General features: G+C 35.9%; 1 protein-coding gene across 1 annotated transcript in view; it reads left to right on the top strand.

Annotated features, from left to right (window-relative positions):
• The window catches only part of LOC122787923 (dynein beta chain, flagellar outer arm-like), a 5,188,001-nt gene that overhangs the window by 3,515,469 nt on the left and 1,657,274 nt on the right, over positions 1-15,258 (top strand). The window contains exon 72 of the mRNA XM_044054850.1: positions 2,359-2,469. Within this exon, the coding sequence (XP_043910785.1) occupies positions 2,359-2,469 (111 nt within the window). The remainder of the gene's footprint in view (positions 1-2,358; positions 2,470-15,258) is intronic.

Raw genomic sequence — 15,258 nt, 5'->3', positions numbered from 1 at the left:
TATTTTATTCAGTATCTTTTTCTTTAGTTTTAGTGATTACAGATTGAATTTAACTTTCTATGTCACTGGTCATATGTTTACATACTTTTACCAGTTTTGTTTACAGATTCAGTAAGCTTACGGCAAGTCAAATTATATATTGAGAGCCTTTATAATAAAATGTTTTTTCTACTAATTGTCTGCCTCAGACACACTACATCTGTAAGTAAAACTACAGAGAGTGTGTCAGTGTATGAGTGGATAAGCAAAAGGTTTACTAAAACTGCTACCACTTCCTCTAAGAAGGAATCTAAAATTTTGACATGCTGCAGAATGAATTGGAGTTTATCATGACACTGAGAAGAAATGCGCATTTTCTTTTCAGTAATTGCAACAATATGTGTTGATTCATTTTTCCATTTATTAATGCTTTCTACTTCAGGTTTTGATGCAGAGGTTGTGGTGTTTTTCTGTGAAATGTGTCAGTCCATGCTGTTTATGCCATGTGTTCACATTTGGCTGTCTGTTAGCATGGATGTTATGCAAGCAGTAATGCCTAAGAAGGTGTGTGTTATTGGGGAAATAATGCCAACACAGAGGAGAGGTTTTGTGATGCCTTGCTCTGCAGGTGGAGGGCCTGTACACCTCTGGGAGACCATTATTTCTGCAAGAGCACATACCCTGTTGAGGTTGCATTTAGAGAATAGGATATATATTAAATTGTCTTGTATTTGTTATTTTTTATTACTGTACACTTTTTTATATTTTTGATGTAAAATAGTTCCTCAGCCTAATGTTTCAGACTTGCTATAACATATGTAATTGTTGTTAGATGAAATAAGTATTTAATATATATACACACACACAAACTCACACACATACATATCCATGTAGACAAACACATACACACAGAATTTCCCAGCAGTTACAGACATTTTGTTGACTGAATACACTTCAGATATGTCATTGTGATCAAATAAATGAAAAAAAAAATCATACCATGCAAGGAATTGCAACTCCCCATTGCCTCTTAACTATTCCTGATTTTGCTACATAGTTCTGCTGTGTCCCTCCAAATAATGTTAGATTTGCTGGCAAGTGAGCATTAAACTCCATCAATAATGCCAGACATTAGAGTTTCATACTTCTTGTTAAATGTTAATTTACTTTTTTTTTTTTTAATTTTGCACTCACTAAACAACAAAGCCAAATTTATTGAGAGTAAAAAAATGGTGGCCTTGGTCTTTTTTTGTCCTGTTCAAGCCTTATGGCACTTGAATATGATGCTGTGAAGGGATGGACTTGATGTTCACTGGGAGTTACCTGTAAATTAGCACCATGCTGGAGAATGTTCATTGCTCAGTCAAGGTAAAGCTGTATTCATTGCCCATTGTCTAAAGGAAATGACATCTCAGATGTAAGCTGTGATTTGAAATCCTGACTGGCAAATGGTCTTATTCTATATTTTGTGTTGTATACTTAACATTTTTAGGCAGAGCAGGTTTGGAGTCATTTGCTGCATTTCATAGTTAGTACAGAGTAGTAATGGAGTGTAGGCATATTATCTGTACAGATTATAGATTATGAAACAAAGCAATTTTACAGACTTTCAAAGTGTTTTGTATTTTGCACTATAATTTATTTTACATACCGTGACTCTTGCATGTTATGCCATTTTAGCTTGCTTTCTAGAGGTCTGTTGTAATAAATAATAATATAATGTTATGTAACTGCCAGATTTGTTTTTTTTATTTTCATGTTATATAAATGGGTCCTAAGTTCCATAACAGAAGGGCATGTGAGTGCATCTTGTTATTAATAAAAGAGTTATTGTTTCTTTTTTCTATTCTGTGTGAATTTCTTCTTTGTGTTGACCTCTTAGCCTGAAACAATTTTCATTGCCCAAGAAGGCATTGACCTGGAAACAGTTTAGTATAAATAAAATATCATTGCCGAGACTATCAAAACTGTCTGCAAGACAGAAAAAGGTTTGTGAGTGATTTATGGCAGTAAGGATAAAGGCCTGATGAAGCCCATTTTATAAACTCATCTTTGATACTGCTGTGTAGAGTTCATGTCCTGTATTAGTTACAGCAGCTGTGAAATTCAGCATGCACTGTTATCTCTATTTAAGTCCGACAGACATATTATCATTAGTCTTTTCAACCATCCTGAAAAAGCTACTTGTACTCAGAGATTTAATACTAGATTAAAAATATGAAGCCTTGTCGCTTCTTGTAGATTGTAAAAACCATAGATAATAATAACTGTAATGTCCAAATCAATAAAACCGTGTAGGCTTACCTTTTGTGGTTCTATTGATGGAATTTATTAAATTGCTGTTAAATGCTCACTCTTTCTGTCTTATCTGTGTTGCAGGCAGAGTAATTGATTTCTCAGTAGAATTCTTCAGGGAGGCTCCTGAGGAAAATGAAAGGAGACCAGATGTGAAAGCTGATTACACAGATCAGGAAAGACACGGATATCTGGGTAATTCATTTTGCTTTAGTTTTTCTCTGTTATCTATATGGCTTTCTTTTGCTATACCATGACTGTTACTAAACTATATGCAGCCAGTTTTTACAGCTCTGCTGAAGGAGTATGTGAAATGCAGCTATGGATACTGCTCAGATTTATTCTCTTTTAAAAGTATCCTTTGACATATGATGTTTCTGGCAACATACCCAAATCATTGTTATTTGTAGAATATGATTGAGATAGTATTATGAGTGAAATCAAATGGGTACCTTGAATTATAATCAATAGCTCCCTTTTTTTCTGGCACTGTAGTTTTATAAATTTAAATAAATAACTGTGTATGTTGGATACTGTTAGGGCTCTATAGCTGTCATGACGACTGCAATTAATAAGTCATATTCTTGGGGGTTCTTAAATGCTAACAACTAAAATGATTCACTGTTTGTGTGTGTGTGTATTTATAAATATGGATGCACTTTAAAAAAATTGCAGTACAAACACATCGAATGGTAAAACATCCGTTCCAAAGGACTAAAACTCAGAAGTCTGAAAAAAATCTCATGTTTTTTGCAGTTTTTTTTTGTTGTTGTTAATTAGGGCAGTGATCTCAGTAGACAGCTTTTAGGCTTATCATGGGGTTACATACAGAGAGTCAAATACATAGAGTAACGCTAAGTAATAGACATTATCCAGTATAATTAAATTGATAAAGCAGCTCAGTCTGAAAGTGTCTGTGGAGAGAGCAGACAGATACACATATACAGTGGGATCTTCTGAGAGCTGCATACAGTTTATACAAGTGCTTTGGGAGAGGAGGAGAGAAAGAAAAGATTAAAAGGGGAGGGAAAGATGGAAATTCAGAGAAAGTGAGGAGGAATGTGTGAACTTGTGAGGGAGGGAGCTGTGCGAATAGTCAGTGTAGTAGAAAAGCATTCTAGCTGAGGAGGAAGGAGAAGGGTAAAATAGGGTGAATGATTTAAGTGCCTGCAATATTCATTTGCATTGAAATTGTTTGTATTAGAAAGTTTTTGTCATGGTTATTAAATATGGTGGTGGTAATAACTGAACATTTGAATCCAGTAAACAGAAATCATGTTAGGTAGGGTGATGTTATATTTTTACACTATTTGGGACATTGCTGTGTTATAAACCTAAACTAGGGTAGATAATTACTCTTGCACTTAAACTATTGTCCCATTCTCTGTTGCTGCATGTATGTCTGTTAAATGCTTTTCCGTATCAGGTTAATTTATCAAAACATTTGATGCTATTTATTCACGAGTGAGATGCAAGTTGGAGACAATAGCACCTTACTTATCTGAAACAAAACAAGTTGTACTTTGACATTTCTGCCAGGAATATTGCTGCTCTTAACACCTTATATGATTCTTAGAAGAATTTAAACCTATAGTAAGATTTGGTCTGCCTGCATGTACACTGTTGCAGAACACCCTAGTTCTTCCTCTGTCTGTCTCATTTTCCTTTCATTATACAACACAATTTCTTTACGGCAGTAGGAATGTCACTTTTCACGTTTTTTTGGTTACAGTGTTGTCTATTACAGTGATTATTTTTATAACATTTAAAAAAATGTTTCTCACAAAAAAAAAACTGAAAACAGAAGAAAATGGTTGCTGAATATAATGGTAAGATGTGGCAAATACATATTGGAGTACCTTGTATAGTTCAGCCTTAATAAGTTTATTTATTTGTTATTGTTTCTTTGACAGCTCACCATAAAAAGTTAAGGCAAAGAGCTGATTAAAGCTTCATCCTGCACCCCACAGTTAATTCTTTCAGTTTCCTTTTCAATGCTATGTGACTCTGAGGAAGTCAATTAACCAAACAGTACTTCTGGCAAACCCCCCCCCCAAAAAAAAATGAAGTTATGCCTAGTGGTATAACTTGGTTAACAAATATTTAGGATAGTTTCAGTGCATGTTCAGAAGTGAGATGTGTTAAAAATGCAGCCTCATTTCAAAAACTGGTTGGGAGCCCTTTACAGTGAGACTCAAATTACTACTCTTCCCATCAGAAGAGGTCATTCAAAAAGGTCACCACCTGATGAGACTGTCATGAGCATAGCTCTCACTGTCCCTGATTTTGACTCATGTTTAAGCTCTGACTCTCTTAATCCCTCCTTAAACTGGTGACTTTTGGAGAAAAGGTAAATAATGACCATAATTAGAGTTATAGACTTGTTTTTCTTCAAAAAATGTATATTAATTTACATTCTCTTATTCTGTCAATGTCTAAAGCTAATAGTACTAATATTTTAAGTGTGTCCCTGATTCTTTCAGCACTATGGTCATGAGCAGTACATAGCTCTCAACCTCTTAGAGCAAGAAATCTGGAGAAAGCCATAAATAAAAGTGGGATAGAGGCCCAAAAATAGGGACAGTTTTAAAATATTGATCTTACAAACTTAGAAAGTTGATAGAATGACAGCTTTTGCATTAGCATGAATTGTCTCAAAGGTATGAAGTGTGTAGCTCAAATGTCTGTCAGTATTTTCTAACTTCAGTCTTTAATGATTTGCCACTAATTTTCCAGAAAACCACAATTTTATGAAAAATGGACCAAACATATAAGGCAAACATCTGGACATTCTGCAAACTTCTGTATAGTTGAGAAGTAGTTTAGCTAAGGCAGGGCGAGAGGCACAACTGCACCAGGCGCAAAGTGTTGTGGGGCGTAATCAGCCAATTCCAATCTTAAAGGACCACTATGGGCAAATGATGAAAAAACATATATTTATCTTGCCATGAATTACTGCACCTCCCAAAGCTGCCTGCAGCAAAATAAGTACTTATTCCTAATTTTAATTTTTTTTTTTATCTTTGTGTGCCCTCGTGGGAGCAGACATCCTGATTCTATTGGAAAGCTAAATTCATCCCTTAATGCACTATGAGAGCACATATTGTGAAGATAAGTAGCCCTACCATTTGTTGTCAGACTACATTTCCATTCAAGTACAATGGAACACTTGAAAAAACTTCCAAGTTTGACTGTCTGCAGATCATGTGTCATTGACTGGTTTGCACTGAGTTTAACAAATGTTCCTGCTGAAGTAGTACACATTCTTGGAGAGAAGCTTGCAAAAGTGTTAACAAATTACTGAGATAAAAAAAAGACTTTTTTACAAGGAGTAGTTTTGCAGGTTTCAGTTCCTGACCAAGTTATTCCTCCCATCTCACCTCTTGCAGTGAACTAGAGTCTCACATTTCTCCTCAAATATTTTTTTATTTTCAATTAAAATAACATTTACATACTATTTTTAAATATAATTTTAAATAACTATATACAATATTTACAATAGCCTGACTTTCAGTTATATACACTGTATGTTATTAAATATAGAATTAACAGATCAATTATCAGAGATACAATATTGATTATTGCAGAGTGTCCAGCAAAGATATAACTTTCTTCCAAGGATTATTTACCAATGTGCTGAGATAAATTCGTAGTTCTTTGATTTTTATTTCCATAGATGCAGTTGTCTTCAGTAAAGTGTAGAATTCTTCCAAGGTCAGGGGTGTATTTGAATTCCACCTTCTGGTTATGCATTTCCTAGATATAGCAAGTTTTGTCCATAACAAATATATATTTGTCATTCAGGTAGGGACCTTCATTTAAGTTTAGTATAATCAATACTTTAGTTAAGGTAAAGGATTCATTAAATAAAGCTTGTAAAAAATGATTGATTCCATTCCAATATAATTGAATTAATTCCGTGGTGGTGCAGTGGCAGCATTGTTGCTTCACAGCAAGAGGTTCTCACATTTGATTCTCGGCTGGAGTGCGGGGCGTGCCTTCTGTGTGGAGTCTGCATGTCCTCCCAGCGGTTGGGTGGGTGTTCGAAAGACATGCATAAATGGGCTTCCCTTCGTTGAAGGTTGGACGTCGGGCTGGCACCTCAGCGTTCATGAAAATCTACTGCCAATCATTAGCAGACCGGAGTTCCACTATGGTGACCCCTAACCGGGAAAAGCCGAAAGATAAAAAAATTCATAAAAAATATGAATCCAGTCTGATTTATTTGACTTTTCACACCTCCAGCAAAAACATTTGTAGTAGTGCTGATCTTTTTAATTCTATCTGGTGTTAAAAATGCTCTATGTAAGTATTTCCAGTTAAATATTTTCCAGTACTGTGTGTTAGAGGTGTAATTAACTGATAGTAAGATGTTAGTTTTAATTTCTTCTGTAAACTGCAATGACTGACCTTTTGTTAAGAACTGCCACTATGATGGTTTGGGAATTGTTTTATACGTTATTAACTCTTTATATAGATTTGAAATGGAATTTTTCTTTTCATAACTATTATATATAAATTCATACAGAAAACTTATTAGATTTGGAATATCTTTAAATGAGGAATTATTAATTAATCTGCATAAATCTTGAATGTACATTAGAATGCTTTGTAAGGTTAACCAGTCCTATGTTGGAATATTGTAAGCAGTTTTTATCATATGTATATCTAAAACATTTATTTTTTTTACACATTGAAACCAGCACAAGAATCCATTTCATTCCCAGGAGGTTATTGTTTCCCTATATATTTTGTGAGGAAAGTTCTTAGTGATGGTAAATGGGGTTAAAAGGTCAAACCATACTTTTAGATTTATGTTTGCATTGATAAGTTTCCTAAAGGAAGTGATGTAATGATTAATCAGTGTTGTTTTAGAAGGTTTTGTTATATTATATTGTATACTTATGCATAGTATGTACCAGGGTTTGTCTGATTTGTCTACTATTAAACATTTTAACAGATTAAATTAATTTGTTAATATAGCTGTTGTTAATTCTTTCCAGTTGGCAAAATAATTTGGGTTTATCCAGTTTATTGTAATTTTAAGCACATATGCTTTTATATATGTTTCTATTTCTGGGAAGTTCAATCCTCCTTGTTTCCAGGGTCTAATGTGATGAGTTAGAGCTACTCTATTCTTTTTGGGATACCATAAAACTTTTATTAAACATGAGTTTATTTCTTTAAGAATGCATCTTTCAGGAATTAACTGTATTGCTAATGCTACATATAGTATTTTTAGCAATAAGACCATTTTTATTAATTGCAATCTGTCTTCAAAAGCTAATATAATTTTGTTCCACTTTTCTATATATATTTTTATTGCTTCAATAATGTTTTTATAATGTATTAATATTGTTTTGTTTATATTTTTGCATAACACTATTCCTAAATAATTTAGCGTATGTGCTTGTTTTCCTATGATGAATTTAACTGTAACTTGTAGTTCTTTTTTCTTATTTAAAAATAGAAATTTTGATTTTGATCTATTAAAGTGTAGACGTGAAATCTTATAACATTTCTCCATTACTTCTTCTAGCTCTCCTAATGACTCTCTGGAGTTTGATAGGATTAATAAAATATCATCAGCACAAAGCATTATTTTAGAAATGTACTGGTCATAGGCTTCTTTTCCTTTTATTCTTGGATTATTGCATATTATTTCTGCAAGTATTTCTATAGCCAAAGCAAACAAAATAGGAGAAAAGGGGCATCCTTGTTTAGTACCTTTTGTTATATGTATAGACTCTGAGGTGAAAGGACCTAATTTAATGTAGGCTAAGTTATTAATATATATGTTTTTAGTAATAAGATGAAGGAAGGAGGAAATTCAAATAATGCTAAAATTATAGATTTATAGGATTTATAGATTTATAGGATAGTACTAAGCTAACTGCCCTTGCGAGCCATTTTAAGCCTAGCCGATTACCCCTTGTGAGACTCAAACCCTGCACCTTGTGTTTGTAAGACAAACACCTTAACCATTAGGCCACTCTCCTACCCGCAAAATTGTTGAACTCCTGGGATTTGAACCCAGGATCTGTTGTTTCCACAGCAGGAATCATACCCCTTGACTGTTTTAAACAGATATTCCCAGTTGAGGGAAACAAAGGCTTTTTCTATGTCTAATCTGATTACAAGTGTTTCTCTATCTTCTTTATTCACATACTCTATAATAGTAAGCATCCTTTTAATATTATCATGTGTGCACCTGTTCTATAAAAATACAGTTTGATCATTATTAATTGTCTTTAAAAGTGGGATTTTCATTCGGTTAGCTAGGATTGACACAAATATTTTGTAATCATTATTCAGTAATGATATCGGTCTGTATGAGGTGCAAAGGTCTGATGGTTTATTATCTTTTAGAATTGGTGTTATGACAGAATATTTCCATGAGGGTGGTATTTTTGTTTCTGACTGGACTTCTAGCAAAGTTTTATGAAAATGGGAGATTACTGTTGAAGGGAAGAGTTTGTAAATTTCTGTAATTATACCATATATCCCTGGAACTTTGTTAGATTTACTTTCTTTTATCTTGTCAATAATTTCTTTGTAGGATATAGGTTTTTGTTAGTCTAGTTTTAAGTTTTTGGGAATTTTATTTTTATATTGATAAGGTTTGTATCTAAGTTTATTTGGTTGGTATCTAAATCTTTTTTTGAAGTGTTCCATATAATGGAACCAAAATGCTTCAAGGATGCCTCCTATATCTGATACCTTTTCCCTTTCTTTTCATGATATATACCACCAATGTTATTTGCTTTAGAGTGTATTTTAATTCTTTTAGATAAGTTATGTAGATATCTGGGGGAGCTGGCTAATGAGTTTATTTTTGCAAGTTTCCCACTCTCTAACTTTGTTTTTGTACCAGCTAAGAGTCTTACCAAATAAATACCCTTTTAATGAGTCCCAAACCATGACTCTACTGATTTCTGTTGTATTATTAATTTCAAGAAATAATTGTAGGTTCTGACAACATCTAGGGTCTAAATTCTTTAATTTTCATGATTTATAATGGAATTCTAGTTGAGAGGATTAAAGGTTTAAACTCTATTTGGAGCTTCATTATCAGAGAGTCATGATCTGAGAAGGGGCATGGAACTATTGAAAAGTTGAAGATTTTTGCTTGTAAATCTTGAACTATGAATAATTTGTCTATTCTGGTTTGTGTTCCAAATCTATGGTCTTTATTTGAAAATAATAAGGATTTATCATCTTTTACTTTAAATGAAATGAATCAATCCATCTTTTTAAGGATTTTGAAATAGTTGCTATGCGAAAAGACTTCTTGGTGGTTTCAGAAGCTTCTAAGGTACAATTAAAGTCTCCTCCCAGTATAAGATTTTCTTTATAATTATTGAAAATACAGTCTAGGTGTTTTTTAACTGTTCCTGCTCCAATTCCTGGGAACCAATATAAATTAGCTAAGGTCCATATTCTGTTATTAAATTTAATTATAACAAATGCTAGTAGACCTTCTTTGTCTTCATATTTATAAATAACTTTTAGAGTGATTATGTTTTTCTTCCAGAAAATTGATACTCCTTTTGTCTTTGTTCTATAGGAGGATTGAGCTAAGACTGAATAGTCCTTATGATTCCAAATAAAGCTATCATTAGTCTTAAAATGCATTTCCTGTAGAAATACTACTTGTGCCTTATTTAGTTTTAAATATTTTATTAAGTTTGATCTTTTATTTGCATTATTTAAGCCATTAGTATTTAATGATAAGAATGTTAAATCCATTTCAAGTTATTGTTGGAAGAAACTTTTTGCTTCTTTTTTTTAGCTATTTTAACTAAAAGTTTAAAACATTTAAATTTTTCCTTGCATGTATACATTTCTACAATACTTCACTTCTTCAAATCATTCCTTTTTCAATTCAGGTTTTGTTTTGTCAAAATGGCAACAATATTTCAAGGGCACAATTAATATTTAGACTGATGTTTCAAATAAATAACTTGTCAGTTGCCAATTGAGTTAGTTTAGAATGTATGGTTAGTGCAAATATAGCATGTTTCAAAAATAGGTACTTAAGTATTATCGCAACCAGATTTTCGTGGTTGCGGTAATATGCTTGTTGGCCCAAAAACAGATTGTGGGAGTAAAGTTAAAGTTGAATTTGATGTTTTCTATGGATACAACCTATTTTTTCACAAACTCATAAGCAAAATTAACGTGGAAATGTGAATCCTGTTTGCGTACCTCAAAATTGGTTACACTGCTGTCATACTGCTGGAAATGAAACGAGAACACCTGGGAAATGTTTGGTTGAACTGCTGCCATACTGCAAGAAGGATTATTCCAAAGTTAACAATACATTTTTCAGAGAATAAGATATCAAGAGCAGCAAATTTTGGGGGTAAATTATTGGCTTTATTTTACAAACATTTGAAAAGAATTTAAGTTAAAGAGAATAACAAATAGATAAAGTACTTGTACAACAGAGGCTAAACATAATATTACATGTGCTGTTAGGTGTAAGATAAACATGTATGGAGTATCTGACAGTACCGGATGATTTTTTTTGTTTTCAGATGGATAGTAGTTACTGTTGGAATGTTTTCTGGATGTTTTGGACAGCATACTTGTGGATGTTTTCTGGATGTTTTGAGCAGCATATTTGTGGATGTTTTCTGGATGTTTTGGACAGCATACTTGTGGATGTTTTCTGGATGTTTTAGGGCCGCATACTTGTGGATTGTTCAGTCGCGGGTGTATTATGAGTGACATGATGTTGGGAAATGGCATAACTTCAAACAGTCATTTTTTAAACTGTACACTGCTTTCCTGCCTAAACAATGGGCCGGATTCAGGAAACCTCCGTGTAAGACTTAATATGTCTTACTCGGAGGCTGCAGTTGAATGGTATGACATCAGCATGCCATGCATATTTATGAGGGCATGCTGAATCATATCCTAGTCTAACACGGTCCATGTAGGAAAGTAGGGGGCGTGTCCGATTGCCAAGTACAGCAAAAGGACACGCCCCCAGAAGAGTCAGAGTCCTAAAAGTAAACACCCATGAGCGAGTCCGCTGTAATGTCAAGGAACACAACACCACACATCCTCACAGACTAAACCCTACTGAAAATGTGTAAAATGTAAAAATAGCAGTTTCCTTTTATTTTTTATAATTTCTAAAATGTTTGCCCGCATTTGCGCTCATTTGCGCGGGTATGCCCTTTGCCCAGCCACAGTTAGCAGACATTGAAAAGTATATAAGATCTACATATGCAAATTAAGCCAAGTAGCAATAGCGTAGCGGTAGAGACGTCGGATAAAGAGGAGGTAGTCATGGTTTGAGCACCCACAATATCATTTTCCATTTTTATTTAAATAAGTATGAAACAATCCCCTGACATATATAACTATAATTTAAGTAAAATGTAATGAAATGGCCCATGTATTTATGAACAAAACCGATGTAATATATAAAAAAGTATTATAATTGCCCACAGCTTAGCAGCACTTTAACAAGCTTAATATGACTGCCCGTAGCTGAGTAGCACTTTAACAAGTTTAATAAGAGTGCCCGTAGCTGAGGAGCACTTTAACAAGCTTAATATGACTGCCCGTAGCTGAGCAGCGCTTTAACAAGCTTAATATGAGTGCCCGTAGCTGAGCAGCTCTTTAACAAGCTTAATATGAGTGCCCGTAGCTGAGAAGTGCCTTAACAAGCTTAATATGAGTGCCCGTAGCTGGGCAGCACTTCACCCAGCTTAATATGAGTGCTTATAGCTAAATAACGCGTTACCCAGCGTAAGCCATTTGCACGGAGCTGCGCAGCACGCCAACCAGCTCACCGTCGGGCAATGTTGGGCAAGCTCTAGCAAAGTTGCCTTTACACAAACACACCTCCTAGCCTGTCTAGACAGTAGTAAAATAAAAAAGCAATGACAAGGGTCGAACCGAGGATACTGTGCACCATAGTCAAAGTACTGAACCACTAAGCCATGACAGTTGTACTTAGAAATACAGTATTACTATACATATAGGAATGAATGAAAATATAACCATGACAAAGCAGGTTTGCTGTAAGCTGAGAAATATCCAAAATGGCCAATCACAGATAAGTGCGGGAAAACCGGCATATATAAGCCCCATATGCGGGAATAGACACCATAACTGATTGTGGTACCCATTTGCAGTCAGGATGGCAGGTGCAGGAGAGGGAAATCACTTTAGAGCACAAAGGTGGGGCATTGAGGAGTCAAAATATATGGTTTGGCTCCTAGTCCACCATCATGAAGGCCAACTCATGCAGGGCCAGGTTCAATGGGGAGCGTACAAAGCAGAGGCGTGGAACCGGTTGGCACATGATCTCACCAGTGCCACAGGCATTCTGAGGACTGGTGAACAGGTCCGTCACCACCATGCGGACCAGAAGCAACGAAAGGAGGACCAACTGAACCGATGGATCCAGGAGGCCCTTCAAATGCCTAATGCTCCACTACTGAGTAAGTATCCATGTAATTAAGTATGTAAGAAATGCTATCCTAGCCTATAGTATGGATAGGTATGTTCCAATATTCCTTCATTTATATTACAGCTGCAGGTGTTCGTTCCGCCAATCGGCAAGCCTATGCTGATAGGCTGGCAAGGTTGCGCCTCCAGGCAGGTTAATAATTATTCTGCTGGTATTGTTATAGAATATAAGTGAGACAGCCTCTAAAAGAGTTCAGTGTTGTAACCCAGTAATAAAGGTCAAATTAGCCTAGAAGAAAGATTCTGCTAGTACTGTAAGATTCGATAAGTGATGCAGCCTGGAAAAGAGTATTGCAATCCAGTAATAAAGATTAAACAAGTCTCAAATAGAGATTTCACCTGTATTGTAATATCAGATAATTGCTTCAGCCTGAAAATGAGTGTTATAATCAATCAACAAAGGATAGACAAGTGTTGAGTACATCCTTGTAAATTCTGCCAAATGAAATAAGTGAGTCAGCTGGAAAGGATTGTTGTAACCCAGTAATAAATGTTAATAAAGCCTAGAATTAAGTACCATCCTGAAATGTAAATATAAAATAAGTGAGACAGTGTGAGAAAGACAGTTTGAAGCTACCAAGAAAGATGTAATAAGTCTGGAATAAAGGTATACTGCATTCACTACATAATGAAATGAATGAAACAGCCACAATCAAAGAGTGAAATGTCTTTAATAAAGTACAAAACCTGGACTGTGTCCATCCCACAATTTGGATATGTTGCTGTACCCTTGCATTATGGAGATAGTATGGTTGTATGAAATGCTAAACATCCACAGTTGTCTAGACCCATATAAATCAAATGTAGCAGGATGCTTTACCTAAACACAGCCAGATATGAACATATATGAATAAAAATGGAATGTATATTAATGTAGCAGTAACATCCCCATCACCAACATTCCTAAGATTACATACAGGAAACTGTACTAATACATGTAGGGGATATATATCTGCATCTACTAGGAATGTACAGTATATGTATAGGTAGTTTAAGTTGTTAATGTAATATTTCTCCACCCTACCTTATTCTCACAAATGATGCCATTCCACACCAAACTGGGTATGTGTATTCACAATTAATTCCCATGGACATTTGTCCTGTTGGTTTATACATATCTGCATGTGCGTTGATGCATGTGCCCTGTTCACATATCCAAACCTGATGGCCTGTTGCCACCAATGAACCCTGCATGCTGTTGGAATGTCCACTGTTGTTCTAAATATGTATGTGTTATGCTTGCTGCTCAATGTTCGGAATTCATGTGTGTTTGGTTAATGGGAATACTGATGCATGCTGTTACAACTAATTTTGAATGGTGTTGTTTGTTACTAACCCAAAATGCCATATAATACTGCTAAACATAGGACAACAGGGAAGGCGGGTTCCAGCGGACCCACCTCTCCCACTTCATCTGGCGAGTGCACCTGGCACCAGTGCCCAGGCCGGGACCTCCTCCTCCGGTGGCCCTGTGCCACTTTCAGGTGGAAGCGCTGCAGGGGATGGGGCTTGTCCCCCCTCTGCAAGCATGGCCGGAGGAGAGCCTCCACTCACCCTCCATAGGGTCCGGTCTGTGGTGCGTAGTGAGATCAGGCGTTCCGTGACTGATCCCCTATGCCAGCTTGAGGCGAGAGTGGCAAAATCACGGGTGTGCCTGCCCATCCTATCCAGCCCCCAGCACAGCCCCGGTCTGGGCTGTGAAGGTCCAGTGGTAACTGCCCATGGGTGGGGATCTCAGTTCCACTGTTGCCATCTGTGGGCTCATGGGCTTGCGATATCCAAACATCCATCCCCATCAGTTGTGTTTACCCCCCACATGTATCATACTCTGCCCATGTATGCATCTTGTTTGTCTTGTCTGTTAACCTCCCCAACCTACCTCCCCAAATATACCTACTTCCTGTACCTCACATTCCACTCTCACCTGAAAAAAAAATAAAAAAAAGGGCACTCTGTTCCCACAAAAAAATTACGCTCCATACATAGCTGCCCATTTCGCATACATTTCTGCTGGACATGTAAACTGATAATTACAACTGGCTGTACAACATATTTAGTTGTCCTCACCCCTCTCTCAGAGGTGGAAGGTGTCAAATCTCACTCTAAATTTCTAACATATGCACAGCTGTTACTGGTAAAGATTTGGGCAGCTATGGGCATTCTTTACATCCTTCCTGCACATCCCGAGCTTGTTTTCCTACTGTCCTAACCTCTTTGTGCCCCCTTTTTCACCACTGTCCTATTTCCCCATTTTCTTTTCTTTAAAAGAAATTTGCGCAGGTGTTAGCGGGAGTAAGTACTTTTAAACAGTAGTCTGCGGGTGTGCACTTGTGTGCGCTTAGCTAAGCGTAGATAAGCATAGCTAAGCATCGCGCGAACTCACGCAGACCCACTTACAACTGCTTAAAAGTGCCTTAGTCACTCTGTATGACAAGGCCTGTAGTCTGCTCATCAGCAAAATAAAATACCCCTGTCAGTCTTGAACCCCGGACC

The sequence above is a fragment of the Protopterus annectens genome, chromosome 13.part0 (assembly GCF_019279795.1).
Source record: "Protopterus annectens isolate FY-2018-M chromosome 13.part0, PAN1.0, whole genome shotgun sequence".
NCBI classification, from domain to species: domain Eukaryota; kingdom Metazoa; phylum Chordata; order Ceratodontiformes; family Protopteridae; genus Protopterus; species Protopterus annectens.
The sequence above is the reverse complement of the archived record's forward strand: the minus strand, read 5'-3'. Positions and strand labels throughout refer to the sequence as shown.